At 41.5% G+C, this 27,818-nt stretch overlaps 1 protein-coding gene across 7 annotated transcripts; it reads right to left on the bottom strand.

Moving 5' to 3' along the window:
• Positions 1-308: 308 nt before the first annotated feature.
• ZNF131 (zinc finger protein 131) lies at positions 309-27,121 on the bottom strand. 7 transcript variants are annotated; one of them, XM_065905496.1, is made up of 7 exons: positions 26,985-27,121; positions 25,841-25,979; positions 24,759-24,860; positions 17,843-17,987; positions 6,736-7,421; positions 2,022-2,152; positions 309-1,362 (listed from the first exon to the last, which is right to left on the bottom strand). In XM_065905496.1, the coding sequence occupies exons 2-7, from the start codon at positions 25,962-25,964 to the stop codon at positions 676-678; spliced, it is 1,875 nt and encodes a 624-aa protein (XP_065761568.1). In that variant the 5' UTR covers positions 25,965-25,979; positions 26,985-27,121; the 3' UTR covers positions 309-675. The 7 variants fall into 7 exon arrangements, with proteins under 7 accessions (XP_065761568.1, XP_065761567.1, XP_065761569.1 ...); XM_065905495.1 differs by having other exon boundaries at positions 26,888-27,029; XM_065905497.1 differs by lacking the exon at positions 26,985-27,121 and adding an exon at positions 26,461-26,524.
• Between the last annotated feature and the right edge of the window lie 697 nt (positions 27,122-27,818).

Here is a 27,818-nt window from a genome sequence, read left to right as displayed (position 1 = left end):
AATTTTGAAAGAACTAGAGATGCTTTATAGAAGTTTAGTTGGTTTTGAAAAGGCACATGGGTGTATGTGTGTGTTTTTTTTTTTTTTTAAACATTCTAGAAATTCGCCACCACCACTCTGTTTCTGTTGCAGAGATGACATCTATGACTATCCATCAGGGCAGACAAGAAATGTTGTTCAAACTAAAGGAAGCCAGAAGCCAAAATTTAACTGCACAGTAACAATGCACTTTTCTTCATGCAGTCTTGTTTCCTATATATTCAAATTTTCTAACATGCATTAGAATACATAAACTTGTATTCTAATGATTTTACATTTGATTTTACAACATGGGGGGGGGGGGGGGAACACTTGAGGAAGGACATGACCAGGGAAAGAGAGTAAGAACTCTTACCACAATGAAAATATACATTCGTACCCAACTATATAATAAGAATATAATCCATTTAAGTTTTCCAGAAATATACTTCTCAAAGCTTCCCATTCACTTATGGGAAAGATCCCTCCTCTGTGGCAAAGTGGGGGGAAATCAGTCTGCTTCCATAGAAACAGTTCAGCACAACAGGAAAGAGTTTAACTTTGGTCCACATGTCTGTTAGCCTAAGGACAGTCACACTGCCCATCATCAGTTCAAAAACCCAACAGATAACTTTAAAAATATATGCATTTGTTATTTCATTCTAAAACTGGCATAGGTGTTCTGTTCTCATTTCCTGCCTTTTCGGCTTGGGAATCCACTGTTGATTTGGTCTCTAAAGCCTCAGCATCTTCGTGTTCTTCTGTAGCAGCCTCAGCAGCATCTGCTTGGGGAGGCTCTCTCTCCTCTTGGTTCATGATTTCAGGGGTCACTTGATCCAAGTCTGCTTCTAGAAGCTCAGTTTGTACTTCCACTGGCATCTGATTTACCCGTTCAACATGCAGCTCCTCTACATGGACTTCAGTACCTTCTTCAGTCTGAATTCGCCCCACTTCTAGATAACTTACCTGGACCTGCTCTGGAAGCTCACTCAAGTGTGACTCGTGCACCTGGCTGTCCTGGAGCAGATCTGGATGGACCTGTTCCACAGTCACTTGTGCTGAATCCACCTGAACCTGGAGCAGTGGTAACACATGCACCTTCCCAACTTGTTCTATAATAGTCATTGACGTCACAGGTTCAGTTTGCACACGTGTTTCTACTGAAAGAACTTCTTCAGTTACCAGGCGCTCTGAAATATTGTGAGTATCACTGAGATGCCTCCTTAATTCATTTCCTTGCATAAACCACAAGTCACACAGAGTACAATGGTTGGGTTTATCTCCAGTGTGTATCACCAGGTGATCTTTGAACTGGTCCCAGCTGTTAAACACACTATTACAGACCTGCAACAACCAAATAGTTAGTATTAACACTTAACATTCAAACTGAAGAAAATACGGGATGTATTTAATCTGTGTAAGGAAAAAGTTGCAGATTTTTCGGAATATGTTATAAATATAACGTCTGTAAGATAGTCTAAGGGATTTCATAAATCTTTTGTTTATTTGACTTTTTAGTTGTTGTAGCTAACAACTGAAATCCTTTTTGGGAAACATTTTAATATTTCCTTCATTGTGTAAATGTCATAAATTCTAGGAATATAAAGGTAACAAACACTATTATACTTTCTTACATAACATCAACATTAAGAACAATCACACCATTTGGAATAAAAACACTAACCAAGGAAGAAGAGCCCATTACAGCTGGTCTGCCTCTTTCACCCTGCTCCAGAATTCCAATGACTGCTCTATGGTTAAGAATAACCACAGTTTCACACTACTTGTTATTTAGGACATAATGTTAATAACATTAGTAACATCTAGGATTGGGTAAAAACAACAGTTTTCCTTATAAAAGCAAGACAATTATCTTCTTTAGTCTCATTTCTTTCTGAACTGTCAGCGCCATACTTTTGGTCTAGGCTTGTTACTCATTGCTTCTAACAATTTCAAACACAGACTTCTTTCCTCAGGATAGAGTACACCACATCCCCACATACCTGACATTCATAGAGCTTCTTTCTCCCCTTTTTTGCTCCCACTCCAGTTTGGCATGCAGTCAAGTGACATTTGAGGGTACTATTTCTAGCAAATCGTTCATGACAATTTGGACACTCAAAAGGTTTTTCACCTGTTAGAATTATAAAAAAATATTGACAAATCAAGAAAAACAGAAAATGCAAAATTTTTTTTTTTTTTTTGGGTAATTCTGATAGTACTGTCTTGAATTGAAGAGCAGAACTTATAACTTTGATGTTTCTACCACATCTAAAAGACTATTCTAAGAGGTGGAAATACAAGTTTTTAATGATTCTTATAACTGTGCTCTGGCAAAGAAATAAAAAAATTTGGATCTGAATGTTGTTCCATGCTTTTGCATTTCTTAAAAAACTGTCTATTTTCCCTTAGATAAAAATCAAAGTCAAATTCCTTTTCGAGGACACGCAGGCCTCTCCATTCCACAGCAATTTTTGAGCACTTACTGTATTGCCAAGCATGTGCTAGGTAATGAAGATAAATTGTCTTTATTTTAAAAAGTTTCATAGTATAGGCCAGGGTATTTCAGGAAGGTGAAATACACGGACATAAACAAATGGAATATAGCATAGAAAGCCTGTTACAGAGAAGAGGGCAATGAAACGGGCTGTAGCAGCACAGAGGAGTGATGAATTCTGCCTAAAATGGACTAAGAGAGGTTCAGGAAAGAAAGTTTATTCCAGGAGGAGGCAGAGAGCTGTAAAACAGCATGGCGGGTGAGGAGTAAGACAGGAGGTGTCATACAGACTCCCAGATTGCTGGTTTAGAACACCAACCAGAATAAAGAACAGAGATGTTTAAGGAGGTGTGCAGTAGGATATGCTGGGGAAGATTGCAAATTAAGTTTTGAGTCTGGTGAGTTTGAGGTACTCAGAGCAAAGTGGCAAAGTCTGGTAGACAGAAGAACACTAAGGAAAGTTAAGGAAGATATTTCAAGAAGATAAGGTAGTAAACAGTGTTGAACCGAACAGAAATGACAGGATAACAGGGGGTTGGGGTCACGCTAGCAAGAACACTGGGAGTGGTATGGGGCAATCAGGATCCACGCTACAGTGGGGGGTAAGGGAGAGTGAGTGAGGCAAGTCAATGAAAACAGTCAGTACAGAAATTCTTTCAAGAAGGCTTGGAAGTAAAGAAGAGAAGTGGCTCAATGGGGACAAGTCAATAAGAGGTTCTTTCAGCCAGAAAAGAATCATTACTTATTTGCTAAGGAAGAAGGAAGCAGTGGAGAAGGAGTAGTAGGAATGACAGGTGAAACATGGTTTTGGAGAAGACACTGAGATGTGGGATTCAGGACTGGCCTTGAAAAACAGGAAAATATCTTTCTCTGTAATGAGAGGAGGACACAATGAAGGAACCACACAGGTTTCTCCACACCTAAGCTGGGGTGTGGACGGGGGCTCGAGTACTGCACTGAAGGTCTAGAATGGCAATTAGGAAAGGAAAGGTACACACCAGATACCAAAGGCCTAACTTAAGGTCTGATAAGACTTTTTGCCAGAAGTGCTCAGCAGGGAGCAGAAGTAAATGACTACAATAATTCCAGGATGTAGGGTTCAAAAGCCAAGGAAATGTGCTTAGAGCACAAGAAAAAGTGACTCAGGAAGTATACAATGAGGATAAGATGAAGTAAGAAATGGGGCAATAAGTGAGGTTTAAGGGATACAGAAGGACAGGCAGTCTAAATGAGGGTAAATGAGGCTGAGTCCCACAGCCAGAGGAAGGAAAGCAGGAGAGAAGTCAAGAGAAAGGATGATGCCTGGAGAGAACAGGAGGAAGATTTCAGAGGTGGAGCCTCAGAGATGATCAGGTCCCAGACGTGACCCTCATACTCACGTGGAACCGACACAGTCAAGGAATAACTCTGAGCTGTGTTTTTTCCCTGAAAAAACAACTATAGCTTATTTTTTATATAACTTTCATAAGATGAAAAAATTAATGAGGAAAGATCTAATCACCTAGAATTACTGTTGGTACAGAAACTCTTTTACAACTCCCCAAATGTTGGAATATTGCTAACTAGAATGGTTTTAATAGTATATAATTTTTCACTATAAAATGAAGCCTACAAATAAAAATTGTTGTTAACTTCTTTAAAGGGCAATTTGATAATATTTGCCAAGATTTAAAATGCACATATCCTTTAACTTGGCAATTCTGTGAAAAATTAAGTTACTTAAACATGTACACAAAAATTATGTACAGGTATGTTTGCTGCAGCACAGTTTGTAGTGAATGGTAAAAGACTAGCAACAACCTAAAACTGTATCATCATGAGTGATGAAGTAAATTAGGGCATGCAGGTAACTGAAATCCCATATGGTCACAGTGACAAAAAAAAATACACTCATGAATGTTTCACATATTAAAAAGATTTCAAAATAAATTAAATGGTGTAACACTGTACTGTATGCTGCTGTTTGTCTTTTTTTTTTCCTCAAAAGTTCTGTGTTTATGGTTATTTGAAAATGCAAAGAACATATCTGGAAAGATAAACTTAAGAAAATGAAGGCAGTAATTACTTCTGGGGAGACCTATTTAAATAGCAAAGAGATTGACTTTTCAGTGCACATTATTTGAACTTCTGCTATTTAAAAACTTAATTTAATAAAGTCTAGAAACAGTAACAAATTATACTTTAGATGTGTAAAAAGTATAATCTTCAAAGTGCTTTTATCAATTTCTCTTGTCATAACCCTGTAAAGTAGGTGTCATTACTCTTATTTACACAGATAAGGAGAGAGATCCAACAATAAAGAGACCAGTCAAGTTCATCAGGCTGACAAATGTCAGAAATGGAGCCTGGGAATCCCAGTGCTTAGGACTCCACACTTTCACTTCGGGACCCAAGATTCAATCCCTGGTCAGGGAACTAAGATCCCACAAGCTGAACAGTCAGGCCACAACAAAAAAACTGGAGCCTGAATCTAACACTGGTTTCCAAACCCGTATTTTTTCCTAAGCTTCCATACTACCTCCCTGGAAAACTAGGGAACAATTATTTGAAAACATGGTTACAGGTCATCTTTAAGTTCTCTTTCACACTGGGTGTCCCACAGGTATAGCAATCAGTATATCTGCTCTCTCCCCTCATCCCCAAATTTTACCCTTCTGTATTTTTCTAACTTATTAAACTTTTGATCACTAAGCCACCCAAATCAGAAAGCTGGGAGTCACCCTCTCTTTACCCCTTACTTGCTCAGTCATGTCCGACTCTTTGTGTTCCTATGAACTGCAGCCCACCAGATTTCTCTGTCCAAGGGATTCTCCAGGCAAGAATACTGGAGCGGATTGCCATTCCCTTTTCCAGGGGATCTTCCTGACCCAGGAATTGAACCCAGTCTCCTGCATTGGCAGGCAGATTCTTTACTGTCTGAGCCACCAAGGAAGCCCCTCTTTTATCTCCACATCTCACCAGTCACCAAACCCTGCTGACTTTGCCTACTTCATGTTACACCTTCAAGCCTTTACCATATTACTGCCTTTATTCAACCCCTCATCCTTGTTTAGATTACTCAAACAACTTCCTAATTAGACCCAGTAGGCTTCACCCACTCCAATCCTGCCAGTTCTGTCTCTAAAGCATAAATTTAATCAGAAATCTCCCTGGTTAAATTTCTTAAAAGTTTCTTAAAAGTGACCCAGTGTTCCAAGATAAAATCTAACTCATATGGAGCATTTATCTAAGGTAACTCTACATGATCTTAGCCTCATCTCTCATCACTTTCTCTCCTGTCCTTGAACCACTGGCAGATGATCCATGATGCCAAAGTGCATGTCATACAGTCAGCCCCAAAACTCTTTAGCTGCATCTCCTGGCGTTCCTCTACTTGGACCCAATTCTCTAGCCATAATAACCAGCTAACAAGTACTCCATATGAGTGACTTTTCTCTCCTCGTATCTGTACACTTAGCTTCTTTTGCTGGAGGGCTCGTCTCGTGGCTAACTCCTTTTCCTTTGAGAATCATCATAGGATAAACCCTCTAGGAAGCCATCCTTGTCCTCCACCATAAACAGCATAAGCAGGCATTCCCATAAGACTCTGTGCTTACCTCTATCAGCACTCAGCTGACTGTGCCTGCTTGTCTCTCTTCACCAAACTTTGAACTCCTTGAAGGTAGGTACTCTAAACCTCCATGACCTAAAGTACGGAAACCTTACCCTTTTCATCTCCCTGGCTGTCCACCAGTCCTGACATGTTTGCCTTGGAGAGATGAGGGAGATGGGCAAATACTGCCTACCTATCCGCCAGGTCGAAACAGATAAGCAAATGTTCGCAAAGGTATAAACATGCTTGGGATTGTTTATAAATGTATTCATCTATGTAATGTGCTAACATAAGGCAGATAAAGTAAAAACAGTTAATAGTGAAGTTTCATGTAATTAAAATTTCATAATCAATAATTTTTAATAATAATTCAGTGTTTATGTATATCTTTTGAAAATACAAAAATTGGCAAGGTGTAAGAATGACAATTAACTTCAAAGTTAATACTGACTTTGCTTGATAGCATCAATATCAACAAACTAGTATTATAAAAACACTGTGCTCAGCCTACACATTAGGAAACACATGAAATGGTTTCTATAACACTAATAAAAAAGAATTTAGACACTCAGCTTGAAGTGAGTGTGGAAAAAAAATAAACTTCTAATATAAAATATTTGTTACTTACCTGTATGTTTTCGAAGATGCTCTTTAAAATGTCCAAAGTGGTCAAACTGCTTCTCACAGTACTGACATATGTGTATTTTTTTCCCAGTCCTCTGCTTCTTACTGACTCCACCTTCTTCAAGGTGGTAACAACTGAGGTGCTGTTTCCACGCGCTCTCCCGAAGATACCTTTTATTGCATATTTCACACTTGAAACTCTCAGTGGAGTGTGATTTCATGTGTTCCTTAAAATGGTAAAACAATTTAAATGAACGGTTACATTTCTCACAATGGAACAAGTCCTTCACATGTGACAGCTGAAGTTCCACAATTTCAATACCTTCTACCTGTTTGCTTGTGGGGTCAGATGCACAGCCGTCTTCGTCTTTACTCTGCCCTTTTCTATCGCCTTGGCGGTATTTGCTGGTAATATCTGCCAACAATGCCAGAGCGGAATCATCAGAGGAACCTGTGCTCTGAATGTACTTTATGGACTGCTTGGCAGAAGCCACTTCCTCCAACGTTTCGATGCCTTCATCTTCCACTTCGATTGTGCCTTCGGCAATCTCCACCTCAATTTCAACAGGTTCAGATTCTGCAGATGGCAATGACTCAGTGATAACATTTGAAGTTTCTGCAATCTTTCTTTTTTTTGCTTCATTTTTCCCTGTGGTATTTTCCTCTAGTGGAGCTGAGTTTTCTTTGTTTCTGAAATACATAACACAGGGGTTTAAAAATTCTCTAAGACCAATCAATCCTATTGAGCTTTTTGGAAAAAACTGATAAGCTGATAATAAAACTTGTATGGAATGGCAGAAAACCAGATTGCAAGACTTATATTAGCTGACATCCAGACTTATTACAAAGCTACAAAATTTAGACAATCTGACTGGCCAAAGGATAGACATGGAGATTAATGGAGTAAAAGTCCAGAAATAGACTACACGTGTGTAGCTAACTGATTTTTGAAAAAAGGTTCCAAGATAATTTAATGGAGAAAACATATGACAGTAGTGTTGGAACAATTGCTATCTGTATAGGAAAAATAAACCTTGACCCTTACTCACTTAACATACACAAAAAAATTAAAAATGGATCACAGACTTAAATGTAAGAACTATTACACTTTTAGCAGAAAACTGGATAAAAGTCTTTGCAACTTCAAAGATTTCTTAAGTAACACGCAGAAAGCAAAAACTGTGAGTAAAAACTGGTAAGATAGTTTTCATCAAAATTAAAAACTTTGTCCTTTGAAATACATAGTTATTAACAGGAAGGCAAGCCACAGACCAGAAGAAAAATATTTGCAAACATATTTGTCAAAGGTTTTATATAGACAATATAAAAAGAATTCTTACAATTCCATAAACTCAATCTCTTCAGACAACTGTTGGGAAACAATTCCCCATGAGTCCCTCGTGTTTCTGTGTATCTTGTGAAGACAGCTTTACTTACTGCCCATATAACACTGTCCCTGCTATGGGACAAAGGTCAGGCAGGTTTGTCTGCAGCCCATTCTGAAAGACTTTGGTTTCCCAAGCTGGGCCTTCTTCATCTGTGATGAAAACCAACCACATGCAGGCCACTCTATGTCACCTCTGGGACTTGAGGAAGGGAAAAGTGGCACAAATAAATAAAGTTCTTTTTTCTGACCTACGAGTCCTGTTATCTTCTATCAGCATCCGTGAGATCGTGGCAGATAATGTGCTGGCTTGCAAGTAGGGTAACATCTCTGATCCCTCACAGATCTTGCCAGATATTGGCAACCAAAAACAGGATGCTGAAAAAGACAAGACTTTCTGGAACAGGAAGGATGAGACCTCACAGAGCAAATGGAATTTGAGGAAGTCTGCTGGAGCTGACATCAAACACGTTTACCAAATTGGAAGGTCAACAATTGGTTCTCTACTGACTTGCCTACTGCTCTGAGCTGAACTGTGCGCACTCAAAAGATATGATGAAGTCCTGACCCAATAACTATGAACGGGACCTTATTTAGAATGTCTTCGCAGATGTAATCAAGTTGAGGTCATCAGAGCAGGCCCTACGCCATGTCCTCGTAAGAAGAAGGACACTGGACCCAAAGAAAAGGCCATATGAAAACAGAGGGAAGATGGCAATGTGAAGATGGAGGCAGAAACTGGAGTTATGCTGTCACAAAGAACACCTGGGGCTACCAGCCTACGAGAAAGGAGAAAGTCAAGTCAAGGAAGGAAGGATTCTCCTCTAGAGGCTTCCGAGGGAATGTGGCCCTACCAACAGCTTGATTTAGGACTTCTAGCTTCCAGAACTGTGTTAACACATGCAGTGTGTGGTACTTTGTTACGGTAGCCCCAGGAAACGAAAACACCTACGAATAAGGAAAGGTACACTCTTTTGAAAAAGCCATCACTGCGGAAGTCAAGTCTGAGTTAGTTCAGAGGCATAAACCACGTGGCCCCAAGTGGAAAGCAATGTGGATGGGGCTGTTGAATCAAGAGAACCCCCAAACAGACATTGATGGGGTCTGCAACGACCTTTCTGCCTGACACAGGGCTTTGAGGGGGATGAAAACACTGGAGGTTTGTCTGGCTGAGCCACATGCAGCTCAGGTGCTGCTGGAAACCAAAATGTACCTTTCTCACTGGCACAGTCACTTTCTCTCTCCACAGCATTTCCCCTTCTACCTTTTCCCTTTGCCCCTAACTTAACTTTACCTGCTTGGAGAAAGAGAATTACAGTTGAAGCCAAAGTCTCCTTGCTCTCAAGGGTAAATAGTGAAGACACCATACACATCCAAGCATGCTAAGGAAAACTCCAGGACGGTAAAGACACAAACTGCCACAGCTCTACTATATTCCACAGATGTCCAACTCACCATCCCATCCTCCTCCTCAGAGAGCGGAGGTGGTTGCATTCAAGTGCTGGGAGTTTGGGCAAGGTCACAGAAGGAAAGGGAGGTTGTCCTTTGGGTGGGGCTGATGTTACAGGAAAATTCAAATAAACATTGTGGCCAACACAATACGTACTGTCACTGCTTTGACATCTGTATGCACAGCAGAGATTGGTGTGGTACGGGCATTTACTACGTCCCTGTAAGTACCAGAGATGGACCATTTCCATGGAGAAGAGCCGCATGCAGAGAAGAGGCACTGGAAGAAACCCCCTGACACCAGCCACCAGGAGCTAGGTCAGGGTTTAGCATGAGTGTCTCTGTCTCTTGATGTTTACATGACTGATATCCTACTGACTGGCAAGCCCAAAGTCTCAGTCTGAAAAGCCCTAACTGTAGTGTCACGACATTTCTACCAGCAGAGACTGCTGATAAGTGATTAAGTGAAACTCGCTCAGTTGTGTCCAACTCTGTGACGCCATGGACTGTAGACCACTACGCTCCTCTGTCCATAGGACTCTCCATTCAAGAATACTGGAGTGGGTTGCCACTTCCTTCTCCAGGGGTTCTTCCCGACCCAGGGATTGAACCTGGGTCTCCTGCATTGCAGGCAGACTCTTTACCATCTGAGCCAAGTCCAGAGACTGCTGATAAATCCTAACAAAATTCAGAGGACTGCTCACCAAGTAAAATTTCTTGGGACTAGATAGGCAGATTCATAACATTCAATTCCCTCCAGCAGTAAAAACAAAATAAACAAAAAAACAGCTTCTCTACCTCCTCCCTCTTCCCACCAAACATGAGGCCCAGTAACTCACTGGATTTTTTAGGTACTAAGGAAAGTATGTGCCTCACCTGGGCACTCTATCAATACTTTTTTCTGTATATTACTCAGTCTGCAAAGCAGCACCTTTTAAGTGGGCCTCCAACCAACAGGCTGCACTGGAGGTTTCCATATAACTGTAGCACATTCCCCACCTTCAGGGATCCCCTAGTCTAATGACTTCTTTGAGCTCTAAGTCTGAGACTGATACTTTTGCAGATTATAGCATCTGCTACTGGCAGGCTGTCTCCACCCAAAGATATTCCTTGGATTTTGGACTTGCCAATTCCTTGACATGGCCATGAGGTACACCCACTCTGACAAGAAAGGGTTAGCTGCTATTTGATTCTTGTTAAAAGTGATGCCTGATCCATGGAAGCTTTGAGACTCTCCAGCATGATATTGCCATTTCGGACTGTTAACTAAAACTTCATGACTATCAAGGTAAAAGGTGCCCAACAAGTCTCACTGGTCCCAAAGAAATACTTACATTCAAGAAAGCAGTTGAACTCTTGGCTTTACATGAAAAAGTGGTAGCACCCCTGCTGCCCAAAGAAAGCCACTAGATCAATGGGGTCTTTCATTCACTGGTGGCCCAGCTAAGCTGAAGGCTGATGGTATTCACTGGGCTGCCAGATGCTCAGTCTCAGCACCAACTTTGCAAAACCAAAAGTGGACACAGTTGCTCTGCTTAGAAGGCAGAACTCAAGGATGTTTTCGTCACTCTAGACGAACACACACTCTGGACGACACTCTCCACAATGAACCTTGAGATATTTTTACCGACTCCCGAGCTACTGCAAATGGCCAAGCTGTCTGGGAGACCTGGAAATCTTGGCAGATTAAAGACACCCATCTTGAGGGTCAAAACTATGGAGACAAAGAGCTGTTGATTCAACTATCTGAGTAAGTAGTTTAGATACTCACGGTAAAGGCCTGTTCTCTAATGATACCAACTGGAATCAAGATGCTTATCAACCTACACTGTCCAGATTTCCATCACTGCTGCCTACGTCCCACATTATTCTGAACCTGGTGATACATCCACCATCAGAGACTGAGCAGAAAGTCCAGGACCCTATTCTTCTGATGGAGACGTTACTATAGCATGTCAGACTTGTGACACTGGCCAAAAGTTGGCCTGTCGTATAGTGAATGAAGCCAAATCATACAGGGCACTGTCTCCAACTGCTCCTGGCAGACTGACTACACTAGACCTTTGGACCCATCTCAGGGCCATATGCCTCTCAACTACTGACACTTCTTCAGGTTATGCTGCTGCTGTTCAAGCCTGAGCCACTGGTCTGGCCACACCATCCGGCTCTGGGAACTGAGCTGTGTCGTATGCTTAGCTTTCTGGACCATCTGCAGTCTGATACTGATGCACCAAATGCCACTCAATCGGCTGTTAGTCAAGGTACTGTTAAACCTTTCAAGCTTTCTACCATCCAGATACTGGTGGTGTAGAGAACTGCAGCAACTTTCTCAAACATTGACTCAGAAAACTTTCTGACTCTACCTCCCTCACTTCTTCCTCGTCCAAAAATCCAGTAGGCAGTTTAGTCATCAAATTCCACTATCCCCAGAATCATCTATTTTTGGCTGCCTCCTGAGTAATAACGATCAAGGCAGATGGAGTGGGAAGTTACATAAACCTCAGTGGAAATTCAGGGTCCGCTGTGACCATTCTTAGACATGATCTTCTTCCTTCTGCCTAATGGCAACCTGGGGTCAGCCTGGTCAAAAGTGGGCCCAGCAGATCTGGATTCTCTTATGGAATGGACATCATCTTAGATCTAAGCATAATGACTACTTGGTTGAATATATGCTCGCCAAGTGTCCTTAGATTGGTTCTCATGACCCAAGGTGGAAGAAATAATAGGTATCTTAAGTTTTATAAAATGTCCTTGTCCCTGACCATTCCAGATGAAAGGTCTGGGTAAGAGAAGGAGAGAACTGGAAATGAGGTTAAGTTACAGCTACTAGAATGGCACACATCGGTTTTGTGGGGGTAGAGGGAGAACCATCACCCTGGAACCTGGAGAGAAAACCTCGTAGACTTCAGGAGGTACAGAGGAGGAAGAGACATTAAAGGTCTCTGTCCTTCAGGACCACTCTGAGTCTTCCTCAGGTAGGAAAAGGCTCTCGTTCAGGTTTCCTCAAGTGCTGCAACTTGCAACTTCTTGATCTGTCGTCTCACACCAAGGGCTCTAACAATTCAATCACCATCTCAACTTTACCAGGAAGGATTTTGCAAAGAGTTGGGGATGGCAAAGACTTATATGTCCCATGCAAAAACACCAGATGTTTGCCTGCTACCATTACCAAAGCTGAGGCTCAGTTCATGAGGCACCTGACTGCCACTCAGCTGGCATCCAGGTGCTCATGATAAACAGAATGGATTAAACTGGCTGCCCTTAGACATTCTCTCCAAAAACATGGCCTAGACACAATCATTGAAGCTGAGCTGGGAAAAGGAGAGGCCATGCTGGTGACAACATCAACCTGTGAGCCAACTGAAGAAGGTTGCCCCACTTTGGGGGCACAAACAAATTGTAAACAACACTTTATTCCAAAAGCACCTGTGTGCTCCAAGGACTGTACTTCTTGTATGAAGTCAGGTACTAACTTCCTTCCCTCCCTATAAATGCCTTGCAACTCTTGGTGGGAAGAAGACACCATCCAATGTTTAGGGAAACACCACTGGTGTATCAATTTAGTTCTCAGATGACCATATATCTCTCCAAAATGAGGCTACTTAAATAAAAAGCTGGTACAAAACTTGTGCCTGACTCAATACAATGTGATCAATGATACCACTTGGGCTCTGGAAGGTATTCATTTTCACCTCAAATCACTAGCCAAGGTTATTACGGAGGCTACTCTTGCCCTGTGGACCAATAATGAGACTGTGCAATTGCTAAAACATCTTGCTATACTCAGATTGATGCTTACAGCTAAGTAGAAAAGCCAATACAAAAACTAAAAGAGAAAGCCACCTGGCTTTCTAGGGATTTACTCAGTTGGCTTAGTGCAGGACCTTAGGGGAGTGGGTGCACAGTTAAGCTTAGCACTGCAGGGTGGCCATATCCTGCTACTTGGAGTTCTACTGAAACAGCTGTCTTAATTAAATCCAGTGTGAGAAAAACTGAATGGATTTGGTCCAAGTCCCCTATTGGTCAGATTAATCCAAGTAGTTACGGAGTAGCATACTCATGAGAAAATTCACCAGAAGCTGAGTGTAGAAAAACCATACTGGGGAAGAAAATTCTCCATGGATCCCTCAGATTTCTGCATATCTTATACACAAACATAGAGCCAGTCTTGTTCTGTCTTCCAAGTTGTCTATATAGCAAATTACCTTACAAAATACAACCTTTCTACCTCCAGAATAGAGGACAATTATTTATTGTCCAGAATAATAAAGACAATGGCCTCTCTGGGGAAAAACCTGGGCAGGTTTGCTTGCAACTCTTAATAAAAGATGTGAGTTTCCTAAAGCCCAGAGTTTCTCGGCTGTGATGTAAACCACTGAGCGTACAGTACACACGAAGGTGATGGCACCATTCCGCATGGGACGCAGGGTACAGAGGCGAGAGGAACTGGTGTGAACATGAACTTCAGGCTGGTCCATACGCTGTGAGAGAAATAAAGTCCTTTCTGACTCATGAGTTTCATGTCTTCTGCCAGCATCCATGAAACTGTGGCATGCCAACTTATTAGCTTGCAAATAGGATAAAATCTCACACCTGTCACAGTTCTTGACAATATCCCAACTTTAAAAATGGGCAAAAGATATCACAAAGAAGATAAACAGATGGCAAAAGAGCACATGAAAAAATGCTCAACATCATTAGTCATTAGGGAAATGCAAATTAAAACCACTATATACTTACCAACTTAGCTAAAATAAAAGTCTGATCATATCAAGTATTAGGAAGGCTGTGGAACAGTTGGAACTCTTATACACTACAACTGGAATGCAAAATGGCACATCACTTTGGAAAACAGTTGGGCAGTTTCTTAAAAAAAAAACACAAAACTAAACATATCCATAATACAACCCAGCTATTCCACTTCTAAGTATTTACTGAGAGAAATGAAACCATATATATAAAGACCTACAAATATTCATAGCCTTTTCATTTGTAACAGCCAAAAACTGAAAAAAATATCTAAATGTCGATCAACAGATGGTGTATGTTAGTCGCTTAGTCATGTCTGACTCTCTGCAACCCCAAGGATGGTAGCTGGCCAGGCTCCTCTGTCCATGGAATTCTCCAGGAAAGAATACTGGTTGGAGGTTGCCATTCCCTTCTCCAGGGGATATTCCCAACCTAGGGATCAAACCCAGGTCTCCCGCACTGCAGGAAGATTCTTTATCATGTGAGCCACCAGGAAAAGCCCAGATGGTATATTCATACAATGGAGTAACAGTCAGCAATAAAAAGGAACCCACAGCAACATGGACAAACCTCTAAAGCATGAGGCCAAGTGAAAAAAGTCAAGCATGAAAGACTACACAATATAGGAAGCCACGTATATGACATTCTAAATAAGCTAAAGCCACAGTGATAAAAATCAAGATCATTGGTTGCCTGGGGCTGGGGATCACAGCTGATTGCAAGGTTATAGGAAAACATAGGGAGATGGGAATGTTTGTGGTGGTGGTCACACCACTGTGTACAGTTAACAAACTTCAAACTTTACATTAAAATGAGTGAACTGTATTATGTGAATTATATTTCAAACAGTTGAGGAAGAAAACATCTATAAGGCAACTGCTGCTTCCTAACAAGTAACAGGAACCTTCTCATAGTTTTAAATAAAAACAATGATGCAATTTCAGCAAAATAAGGTCCGAGAATCTTTTCCAGTGCCATTCAAAAAGTTTACCACTGTATTTCAAAAATACATGCATACTGCAAATGCTAGAAGAGCATTTATTCACCTTCTCTATCTGCAAAACAGTTATACAATAAGTTTCTCAATATAGAGTTGCCTTCACCTGTTGACTTAAACACAACTAAATTATGCAATTTTTATTCCTAGATTTCGTAATATTGACATACACATAACCTATTAAAAACAGCCAATATGTAATACTGCTACCTTCCTGAAGAACTCTTCAGACTACACTGCATGTATAACTGGTTCATCAACAATTCAACATGCCAACATATTTATCTTGGCAAGCACTGATGGCTGTAATTACTGTAAGGACCTCAGTCTTATAATAAATCTTCTAAAGGTTCTAAATGGCTGTACCCAGCTATTCTTACCCTTTGACTAGACACATAAATTCAGTTAAATGCCTCCCAAATCCAACCTTGTCCATTGTCAACAGAATATGTTCCGATGTTCTGCTACTCAGGACTTTCCCTATAGTGAGATGCTACTCACTACCCCGAGCAGCAAATGGACCACACAGAACATGCTTTCAGAGAGTTCTTATACAGGATTTAACCAGAAATCTGATGCTGCCGAATCTACCTCCACTTTAACACAGTATGATCTAATCAGGTACATATCCACAACACACCTTTATTTTTGCCATTCGGATCTCAGCTCTCTCTGCAGAAGAATGCTGGCCTGGTTTTAATCGGCATGCACCATTCATCCATTCATAAATGTTTACTGCACACAAACCATGTGCCAGATGCTAGTCACCAGAGAATATATACACACCAACTTCCTGTCAGAAAACTCTAATCTTGAACTCTGTCACCAAACTAATTAAAAGTTCATTAGGAAAAAAAGTATTTTTGGATATCTACAGTTCAATTATTTCTAAATTATTTTAAATTACATCTAACTGAACCACATCAGTGAGTCAGACTAAATCATTTTGTCCCATGTGAAACTGATTTTTACCAAACTTCACCTTCATGTTTTACCAATGACCTATATCGAGGGTCCTAAGAAACAGAGCCAGGGGCTACCACCAATAGTAATTCACATTTAGAGTCCTAAGTGCCAGACTCCAGGCTAAGCACTTTACATTCATCCATTCAACCCTCACAAATAATCCTATGTAGAAAGGTCCTTTATTAATCCCATTTGACAGATAAGGAAACTGCACAGCTGATAGGAGGTGGAGTAATTTCATTAAGGCCACATAGCGGCAGAGCTGGCATATTTTCGAGGCAGCCTGTCTCCAAAGCTCTTGTTCTTACACACTACATTACAGTGCCACTATTCATTATATAAGATGTTAAGGTATTTATTCATGATACCACTTAATGTCTTCCTAATAATTTCCTATGAGAAATTATGTGTTTTAATACCAAGAATGGCTCCTAAGCAATTAATTTGTTCTCATCCTATAACCATAAATAATTTAACTAACATTCAGTCATGTCCAACTCTTTGCAATCCCATGGACTATCAAGTCCATGGAATTCTCCAGGCCAGAATATTGGGAGTGAGTAGCCATTCCCTTCTCCAGGGCAATCTTCCCAACTCAGGGATTGAACCCAGGTCTCCCACATTGCAGGCAGATTCTTTACCAGGTGAGCCAGCAGGAAAGCCCTCTTTTATACTAGGTGCTTCAGAACTCAGAGCTACATTTAGCCTATCTGGCAAGTACAGACTCAAATGGCATGTATTTTTGCCACCATATTTCTAACTTCACTGATTATCACCTCACCTGGCCTATTTCTTGTATCTTCACCAACTTTCTCACTTATTTTTAAAAATACCATGTTAATCTTTGTAAGCCAAGCATTTTTTAGAATAAGCCTTGGTACAAATAATTAACAACTTGACTCCACAGAATAGTGCTCAGGAACCCAGAGAATTCCTTAAAAATTGCCTAGCCCTCCTTATCTTATTGGGGCTTCCCAGGTGGTCCAGTGGTAAAGAATCCGCCTGCCAATGCAGGAGATGCAAGAGACATGGGTTCAATTCCTCGGTCAGGAAGATCCCTTGGTGGAGGAAATGGCAACCCACTCCATATTCTTGCCTGAAAAATTCCATGGACAAAGAAGCCTGGTGGGCTATAGTCCATGGGGTCACAAAGAGTCGAACACAACTGAACATGAGCATGTCTTATTTAATTAAAAATAAAATATGCTATCTTTGTTAATATATTAGGACAATTTTTACTGTAAGGACAAGAAATCAAGTGTGAGGGAAAGAACAATCAGCAACCAGCAAAACTTAAAGCATGCTAAATCACGTTAGTCGTATAAGACTCTTTGCAACCCTATGGGCTGTAGCCTGCCAGGCTTCTCTGTTCATAGTATTCCGCAGGCAAGAATACTGGAGTGGGTTGCCATTTTCTTCTCCAAGAACTTAACAGATCCTTAAATATATTCCTGATTTCAAACTATCAGTTCTTTATGGCATGACACATACGATAAATTCTTGCCTAAGAGTCAGGGTGAACATGACTGAAAGTGACTATCTGCGCCTCATTAAGGAAATAATTACCTGACTTCAAGGGCTTTGATAGCTTCTAGCATCTGTAGAAACTCTGCTGCTTTCCATACATCATTGGCTTCTTCTTCTCCTTGTATCATTAACTTTGCTGTATATGTGAACTCAATCAAATGACGAAAGGCCATTTTACTAACACCTGTAAAAAGGATGTGCATTAACATGCATTCACATTGATTCAAATCTTACAACATTTAGTAATGGGAATAAAAAGAAGCCCAGTGTTTGAAAACAGATTAGCATTTGTCATTTTGGAAGACAACTTCTGGGCAGAATTCTCATTTACAGCATAATATTGTAGCCAAATTCAACACTAACTAGCAAACTACTTTAAGATTTCCTTTCCCAAAGATTTCCTAAGGCTCTTACAGAACAGTAAAATCTATCACTCGAATACACAAATGGGCTGACTACTACATCAGAAGTTCTCCCTCTTGCCAGGAAGCTGTGTGTCAACTCAGCTCCAAAATCATCAATAGCTTTCCACAGCTTAGCAAGTAAAATTCAGTACCATTCTGCCTTTATTTCAAGGTCTTTTACATTATTTTTCTACTTACCACTATTTTTCCCTTCCAAATTTTAAAATGTATCAAACTGACATTATATACTGATCCTCAAACAAACCTGTCCCTTTCTAAGCACTTTCTTGCCCTTTAACACCCTCCTTTCCTGAATTCTTAATCACTTTATTTCTGGACAAATTCTATGGCCCTTGAGGGTCCAATTTTAATGTCATGTCTTTAATGAACCTTCTTTAATACTCCTCTCAGGCTGAACTCTGTACCTAGTCTGATAGTTAAAATTCAGACAACTCTTGACTGCAAGTTACTTGAGGAGAATTTCTGTCTAAACTCACCTCACAGTATCTAACACAAAGCTTCCTAAAATGAAAGCACACAAATTTGGTATAAATAAAGGTTAAAGTCATTTTTATATTAAGCTTCCATAATTCCAAGCTTTCTTTACAAGTTCTATGTTTAGATTTTGGCCCAAAATGATACTATACTTCCCTGAGCTCTTCAATGCTATGTAATATTGCTTCAGTCTGCTAATGTGAGGTATGAAAAGCTACTGACAGGAACAAAGAGAAAACTTTTTGCAGGCTTTTTTATGCTAAGAAATGCCTAAGACCAAACTGCACACAATATGCACAATTACAAAACAAGAATGTCCTCTGGCCGTCCAATGGTTAAGACTCCAAGATTTCACTGCCAAGGGCATGTGTTGTTAGATCCCTGGTCTAGGAACTACAATCCCAAAAGACACTTGGCACAGCCAAAAAAATATAAAAATATTTTTATGTTTTTCCAATGCAATTTATACACCTGAAAGTAGCCTTCCAGACAACAGTAAGAAAGCTGGTGGAATATCCATCATCCTCTGTGTAAGGAAAAATATCACTCAGGAAGTCAGAACTTTCAAGTTTTAGTCTAGGCACTCCATGACTTGTGCAATCTGGGACAAGTCAGAACCTCTGAGTCTCAGAAAACTCATCTTCAAATTGCCTGACAACAATCTGAATATTGAAAAGCACTATAGAATACAATGTAACTTGACCAAGTTACATGCTACCAAATAAGCAACTAAAAATAACTAATTCACTGAAGGCTAATTTTATTTGGGCTCCTAAGTCTTTCTTCTCTTGGTCTTTTTTTTTTTTTTTTTAAATATTTAACTGTGGCACACATGATCTTCAATCTTCATTATGAACGCAAGCTCTTAATTGCAGTATGTGGGATCTAGTTCCCAAACCAGAGACTGAACCTGGGCTCCCTGCATTGGGAGCACAGAATCTTACCGACTAGACCACCCAGGAAGTACCTCTCCTGGTTGACTTTTGACCATGTTATTCAAGAGTAGCCTGAGGAACAAACAACTAGATTTTGCTTCCTTTTTTTTAAGATGTTTTGATCAAACATTTAAAAGTGAATCAAAAATTCTTCCTATAAACAATGTGCAAATTTTTCCTGAGGTGGAATGAAATTTGGGTTTTTAATTAAACACACACACACACATATACATACTATATATATCAAGCAGGCCTCTAAATACTTTAGAAAATTATCAACTGACTTAATATTCATAACAACCCTATGAGGTACTATTATAATTCCCATTTTAAAGAAATTGAGGCACGGAAAAGCTAAATAACTTGCCAAAGTCACATAGCTATTAAGTGATAAAACTAGAATCAAACCCAGATGGTCTGGCTCCGAAGTTCATGATAAAGATTTTTGAACATGATGATGCTAAGGAATATTCCTTCTTGGAAGAGTCTGAATACCCATGGTCTCACTCACTACGAGACTGGCTGCGATCTCTTACTCATACGTCCAAAGTCCCCCACATTTCTTAAAACCAAAAGTTCCCAATAAATGTGGCAGCAAAATTTGATCTGAACCAACATGAGGCTATTTATAATCTTTATCCCACTTACAGTAAATTTTAATAAGCTATGTTGCTTATTAATAATACACTGGATTATTATTATTTGGTTATAGGATACTGCCCCAGGCCCCAATGGGAATACTGGGAATACACATACTGGATTACCTTAGGAAAGTCTAAAAGTTAGTAATTTAAAGAAACAGTTGACCTTCAAGGACCTGTGGATTTAGCTCTCAATCTTGGTTAATCAGAGTCACCTGTGACTTAAGCATGGGTTCCTCATCTCCAGAATCACAACTGAGGTAGTGAACTGTTTTTTATAACCACCGAGGTGCTTCTTAGGTGGCCAGTCCAACACTGGAACTAGGAATAAACCACGGACCTGACTAATTAGTTAACAGGAACCAAACTTACAACACCTTTAAGACACCTGCCCAGGTAAGTGAAGGGTTGGTAGGTAATGCACAGCCCTGCGAAAATATTTTATACTCTATCAGGACTAGTAGGCTAACTTTCAAATTTCAGCCCATGTTTTCAATTCCTTACTCCTTTCAAAATATAAGTGTGCAAGAAAATATAATTTTTTAAACGAGGTATCTAAGAAAAATGTTAATACAAACACCTCAACCTGGGTCATTGTTTCCATTCAGAAAGAGGCAAAGGGTTGAAGGGTAGAGGTCATTCTGGAATTTCTCTAGTCTATAGAATTCCCCACTAGTGGAAAACTCCTACTCAACTAGGATGTATGAACATGTCCTTGCGTGTTTCATTCTTGATATTAGGAGCTAAAATTTTGGACAGAGTTGCTGTTTGAGAGAAACTAGGTGCTTATGGATCTGTGGTTTCAGGGGAAGTAAAGAATGGATTTGGAAAATTGGAAGCTCGGTTTAGAAGGCTGTTGTGTTCCAAACAAGGAAATCAATGTCTGTTGAAGATGTAATATGGTGTGAATCCAAGTCACAAAGCTTAGCTGGGATGCTTCTCAGTTGAAAAAACAATTTTAAGTCAAAGGTGAACCTGTAGTCGTATCAAAGATAAAGACAGAAAAGATAAAGACAGAAAAAGCAGAGAGAGAGCTGGATCAGCTTGCATCTAATGACAGTTCATACTCATAGAACATATTATAATTTAAATTCCCTTTATATACGCTTGTTTTACAAAACCCTAAGGCAGTGGTTCTCAACACTGGCTGCATACTGGACTTATCCTAGGGCAGAGCTGCCATAACTTTTGCTGTTCAAAAGAGTCATCTGAGGATTCTGTTCTAATTCAGTAGGACTAGAGTAGAGCCTGAGAGTTTACAGCTCTCACAAGCTCCTAGGCGATGCCATGCATCCTCAGACCACACCCTGAATGACAAGGACCTAGAGAACTTTGAAAGACAGATGCTTAGACTTCACCCCTCAAATAGTGAACTGATCTGGAGAAAAACCCTGGCTACTAGTACTTGCAAAAGCTCTGCTGGTGTTTCTAATGTGCTGCTAAATATGAGAACAATCACTATTTTACAGATAGGAGTTCCAGTTTTAGCTACGATGAAGAAAGCATACTCCATTCTATCTTGTCCATTGATACAACTAAAGACCCTGGACAGAACATCTAACACAAATATATAAAAGGACTTTGAAGAAAAAATAGAAGAAAAGAGCCTGGGGAGAGAAACAGAACTCAAAGAAGAGCAGTGAGTTTCCTGTTTTATATTTTTGCTCCTCCATAGCACAGCCTGAGGACAGTAAAACTCCCATAACCAGGGAGTAGGTGCAGACAGAAAAAGTTCCAAGAGGAACCGAGTAGAGAACTAGGAAAGGAGATGGAGCGTGTGTGGCGGTGGGGAAAATAACTGTTTTTTATTCCTCTCTCAGCTCTTCCCCAGTTAGAATGCTGCATAACGATGGCTAGCTGCCACCAAGCAGGCACCTAAACTCTATGACAAAGTTCCTCTGGCTGAGAACTAGGAAAGAGACAATCATCTGAAGAGATGGAGAGAATACTTGTTATTTTCCTCTCACCATTTTACCCAGGAAATGGATCCTATCACAGAAAATGTAGGAGACCAGAGAGGCTAAGTTCCCAGTTTTCCAGCCAGAGGACCAGGAAAGGGAGCTCTGGGGAGCTAAAGCACAGAGACAATCAGGAGGGGAGCTGGTAAAAAGTCCAAGTCTGTGTATGCAGTCTTGAGCATACTGCCTAGCTACAGTAATGGGAGGTAGCACAGCAAAGGCTCTGAGAATTAGACTGTGTGTGGACTACCACCCAGGTTGGCACACCTGGGGCCTGAACAGAACAAAGATGTTAATAACTAAATTGGAATTGGATCCACAGCCCACACAAGGCAGTTTGAACCTAATCAGGTTGACTGCCAAAACAAAATAAACCACAATCAAATCAGTAACAAAAACCAAAGCATTACCCAAAGATTCTAACAGATCGCAGAGTATCAAAACTAATATTCAAAATGCCCATGACATCATCCAAATTTACTTGACATATTTTGCAAATTAAAAGAAAAAAAGGAAGATGTTCAGTGTTACACAACTAACGAACTGTAAAACTAAGACTACAACCCAGGTTTTCTAAGTGCATGCCCAGGGCTTTCTCTACAGCCAGGTGACCTAGCCAGATAGTAGTAGTAAAGCAATATCAAAGTTAAAGGCTTAAGAAGACACCGAGTCAAATTGATGCTTTAAACCTGGATCTGGCAAATAAAAACAAAGAATGTTTTTACATGTTTCCTTCTTACTTTCTATAGTTTAAATACTGAAGGTTGTGTGTCCTATACTATAATGAATCCTGACCCAAAGATCAAACCCAGGTCTCCCACATTGTAGGCAGACTCTTTACCACCTGACCCATCAGAGAAGTACCTATAATGGACATAGCACATCAGAAATATAAGAAATAATTCCAAAGTGATTACTCTTGCGAAGAAAAGACCCTACTTCTTCAGGTAGATCAATATTCCACACTCCACTAGCAATACATATTCTAGCCCTGGCCACTTACTTTTTGACTTAGGATTCTGCCCAGAAGTTGCCTCCTCTGTAAAATTCTTCCTCTCTCTAAGCTTCTAAACCACTCATCCTTCTGCTTCCCTTCTTACACCATAAGAAGTGTAAGAATAAAATTCCCTGCAACATTTTTTTTGTACTCTTCTACCTGTTGCCTACCCATGATTAAATTTGGAAACTCTTAAGGGCTGTCTTATTAATCAATTTCTCATTTCCTGGATCTGGCACCGTATTAACACGTATTAAATTTTATAAATAGCCACAATTTAGTAAACTTTGGCAATGCACCAATCACTACGCCAGGCTCTGCACATGTTAATTCAATTAATCATTAGTACAAGTCTACTAACACCTACTTCTCAGATGAAGCAATAAATATGCAATTGAAGCAAAGTACCCTGCCTGGGGTCTGATACCTCAGGTGAATAACTGGATGCAACAGTTATTTGCCTTGTAATAGAAACAAATACCATGTAGGATCCTGGAGTCTCACTTTAGTATGTTTTGAGGATTTCTGTTATGCCTGTGCTCTCTCCATCACAGATACCAAAAGATAATCTATGGATACCAGTTAGAACGCTAGATAAGCTGGCATTATCAAAAAGGATCTTTTAACTCTACGTCTCCTTTACTCCCCTAGGCACCAAATTTTTCCAAGGGAATACTGTTTCCAGGCAACCCGTTCATAACAGAAAATATATATACAGTGAAAGAGATACAAGACCAAAATTCAACAACCCCAAATTTATGTAAGAAAGCTGATTTATTTTCTACAGTTTGGGATTGGGGGTAGAGAGCAAGGTATTAATAGTAGCAGAAAACAAAAGCATGGGAACAGCATAAACTGAATCCCTTGCTAGGTAGGCAACATTAGGTAAGTAACCTTTTAGAGCCTGTTCCCTGGTATGTAAATTGAAAATAACTTACTTCAAAGGATAGATGTGAAACTCAGAAAATGCACACAAACAACACAGCATAATACCTGGCACTTGGTGGGCTATTATTACAAAAAAACCAAGTATAACAATTTCTATTTTAGGACATGTACTGGATGACCCCTTCCATTCTAGACCTTCTACAACCACTTGAACTTCTTTTAAATGTCACTTCAGTTCATCTTTCCCAGCCTTTTCCATATTATAGCAGCCCATTTCACACTGTGCATGTCACGCTAATACATAGGCCTGCAGCATCCTGATCAGTCTAATACATAAGGCCACTAAATAAGATGGAAATTCACTTTTAATACATTTTGAAAAGACAGTGACCACTGGTTGTAGCAATGAAAAAGACTCGTTTAAGGGACCAACAAATACCATTTAACCTAAGTTTTCCCTGGAAGATCATTTTACCAAGCACGTTACTAAAAGTAAAAATTCTCAGGTGTCAAAAGAACAATGTATCCAGTCACCTAACAGGAACCATTGATACCTGTTTCCCATGGTATTTTACTAAATTACTGTCTAAAAAAATTATAATGTTTACTAAACAATGTATTTAAAATAAGCATTTACCTTCTATCTCCACCAAAGGTTCCTGAGTAAACTCCTGAAAGAATTTATAGAAGAACTTGCTGCAGGCAGCCAAAACAGCCTTGTGGGCCTTAAAATGGTGTCCTAGAGAAAAAAAACGAAATCATCATATTCACAAAAAACAAAGTATAATAAAACAAGTTAAAAAATTAAACTAAAATCTTTCTTAATATAATTTTAAAAACTATATTCTGGGCAGCTATCTTGACAAATTTGAATCTCAATTAGACATGAAGCCAGATCTTTACCTCAAAGGCCTTACTTATTAAGTCAGTTTTATAAAGGATATCTTACAACATTTCAGGAGGTACCACTTTCAGGCAAAAGCATATCCTATTCAGTTGAAACTGCTAAACAGAAACATAACTCAAAAGGTTATATATCATTGGAAAAGAGAAGAAAAAGCCACAGAATAAGCACCAAGCTGGATGTGTTTGCTATGAAAAACACTTTAGTATGCCTAATATTTGGAAACTCAACCTATAGCAGACCTATAACAAAGATTAGCTTGCCTTAAGTCTGTTTTCACTAAATAGAAAAGACACCTAAGCTGTGTTTGTCTCCACTGTAATGACAACTCTCAAGACTGGTAAATACCCCATTCTATTTTGGGGGTCACCGAAGCGGGTACCAGTCATGCTAAGGAGTCTCGGAGTCTCTCACATTCTACCTCGAAGACCATTTGGGAAACTAGAAAGAATCAACACTTCCCAAATGACTCCTCTGAGTGACTGCTCAAAGCAGCTTAGCAGCAGAAATCTACTAACCAAACATTCAGAGACATCCTCCCTAACCCACGCCCTCATCTTGCACTCAAGTGTGCAATGGGAACACTTCAAAAGACTGCAAGAAGTTAAAATACCATGATTACGTTTAAAGTGTGACCAGCCTTCTGCAGCACGGTCTCCGTTAAGGGATACTGGTAAGTGTCCTCGGGTCCGAGCGCGCACCCTCCACAGACTTTCGATAGGTAGTACAGAAGGTGGGTAAAAAAGGCGGGTGGGGGAAGGGAAGAGAGGACCTGAAGGCACAAACTTAGCTCCTCAGCCCACCACCCTGCTCACCGTCGACAATCAGGGTGATGTCAGTAAACCGGTCCTGCTCTCGCTGTTCATTCAATCGGTCCAGGATCATTTTATGATGTTCAGGAAACTCCTGAAGGCATTCCATCGTCTCTTCGGCCTCCATGGCCGTCCGGTTGCTCTACAAAAGAGGAGCATGATAATGTACACCCATGAGCTCGGGCTGAGGAACAAAACCCCTAAAGCACAAAATAACAACAAAAAAAACAAAACCCAAGCAACGTGAAAGAAGGGGGGAGGGTGAGGCAAGAGGAGAGGAAGGCGAGGGAAGAAAGAAAGGCGAGCCGGGCGGCCGCCGCGCGTTGGGGGCCGGAGCCGCGGCCGCGGGACTCCGAGCCTGACCTAATTGGAGTCGGGAGACGCGAGCTGGAGCGGGGTGGGCACAGCGCCGGAGGCTCCGAGCGCCGGGGCGCGCAAGTCCGGCAGGGGAGGAGACCCTACAGCCGCCGCGGCCCACTAACGGCCCGCCAAGCCCCTCGGCCCGGCCCTGGCTCCCGCCTTCCCGGGACCCGGTCCGGCCCGCGGCCCACAACGACTCCCGGGTCGCCTCTCCCTCCCCCGCCCTCCCTCTTCTCCCCCGCCCCGACCGGGCCGGCACTCACTCAGGGAAGGAGGAGCGGCCCGGGCCTGCGCGTCACTTACGTCGACGTGCTGCGTCACGGCGTCAGACTCCGACTGACGCGAACGCCTCAGCGCAGACTAGAGAGCGGGAGGGCCACGCCCCCGCCCGCCCGCCCTCCTCTAATGGGGGGGCGGAGCTAACTGAGGATTTGGCGCTCGCGAAGCCTAGGCCGCTCGCGCAGGGAAAAGGAAGTCCAGCTTAGGCGTGGTTAGGCCGGTTTAGAGCCTGGCTTTGTCGGGGGTGGGGCGCCACCTTCCACTCACTCGCGCCACACTCCAGGTGTAAACACTTCCGAGCCAGACCTCAGAATAAACTCGCAACCGGTTCCGGGTGTGCTTTATACCGCTGCCCCCCCCACGCCCCGCCCCGCCCCCTTTCCTCCCGAGGCCTAAGTCTGGCCGCCTTACCTAGCTCACGATCCTCCCTCTCTCCTCTCAGTCCCGAAAGCCTTTCCTTCTCTACTCTCCCCTCTCGGGGCGTAACTCGCCTCGTGCTTTCCCCTACCCCTGAACAGCGCCTCTCCAGCCATTTCCTCGCCAGTGCCCGGGCGCTCCCTCTGCTTGGGTCCGGCCGGCGCACGTGCGCTCGCTCCGACACCCGGTCGGCCGCGGCGCGGGCAGCGGCGGCCACGGGCGCGAGCACGTTCCGGCCGCCTAGGATCTTCCTCCCGGGTGCCCGCCCTCTCTGTGTTCGGCGGGCAGCGCGTGTTTGCTAGACTTAGGGCCTGTGGCTGCTCGGCTTATTTCACGTGGTGCTGTTAACTGCAGCTCTCCATTCCCCAGGTCCCGCGCTTAAAGAGGCCAGTGACCCTTAGTCAGCCCCACGTGACTGGATCATTCGTTCTTTCCTCCGGGGGGTGGGGGGGATGACTTTTTGAGAATGAGACAGTCAAGATTTACTCATTGTTTTCTCTATAAAGAGAGATTAGGATTAAGGATTAGGAAGGATTTAAATAGCTGCCTGCAGGAGTAAATGTCGCTCAGTCGTTTCCCACTCTTCAGAACCCCATGGACTGTAATCCATGGAATTCTCCAGGCCAAAAGAGTGGGTAGCCATTGCCTTCTCCAGGGGATCTTCCCAACCAGGCATCCAACCCAGGTCACCCACATTGCAGGTGGGTTCTTTACTAGCTGAGCCACCAGGGAAGCCCAAGAACACTGGAGTGGGTAGCCTATCCCTTCTCCAGGGGAATCTTCCTAATCCAGGATTACTAACCGGTGTCTCCTATACTGTAGACGGATTCTTTACCAACTGAGCTACCGGGAATCTGGGCTTCTCTACTGCCTCAGACGGTAAAGGACCCTCCTTGCCCATGCAGGAGACACAGGTTAGATCCCA

The sequence above is a fragment of the Muntiacus reevesi genome, chromosome 14 (assembly GCF_963930625.1).
Source record: "Muntiacus reevesi chromosome 14, mMunRee1.1, whole genome shotgun sequence".
Taxonomy (NCBI): domain Eukaryota; kingdom Metazoa; phylum Chordata; class Mammalia; order Artiodactyla; family Cervidae; genus Muntiacus; species Muntiacus reevesi.
The sequence above is the reverse complement of the archived record's forward strand: the minus strand, read 5'-3'. Positions and strand labels throughout refer to the sequence as shown.

Bases quoted from the DNA above. Each gene is read 5' to 3' on its own strand.
- ZNF131 (XM_065905496.1), bottom strand. From the start codon at position 25,964: ATGGAGGCCGAAGAGACGATGGAATGCCTTCAGGAGTTTCCTGAACAT. The intron at 17,988-24,758 runs GTAAATGCTTAT...TCCTTTTTACAG, and splicing joins ACCTTTGGTGGAGATAGAAG to GTGTTAGTAAAATGGCCTTT. The intron at 1,363-2,021 runs GTATGTGGGGAT...TGGTTGTTGCAG, and splicing joins AGAAGCTCTATGAATGTCAG to GTCTGTAATAGTGTGTTTAA.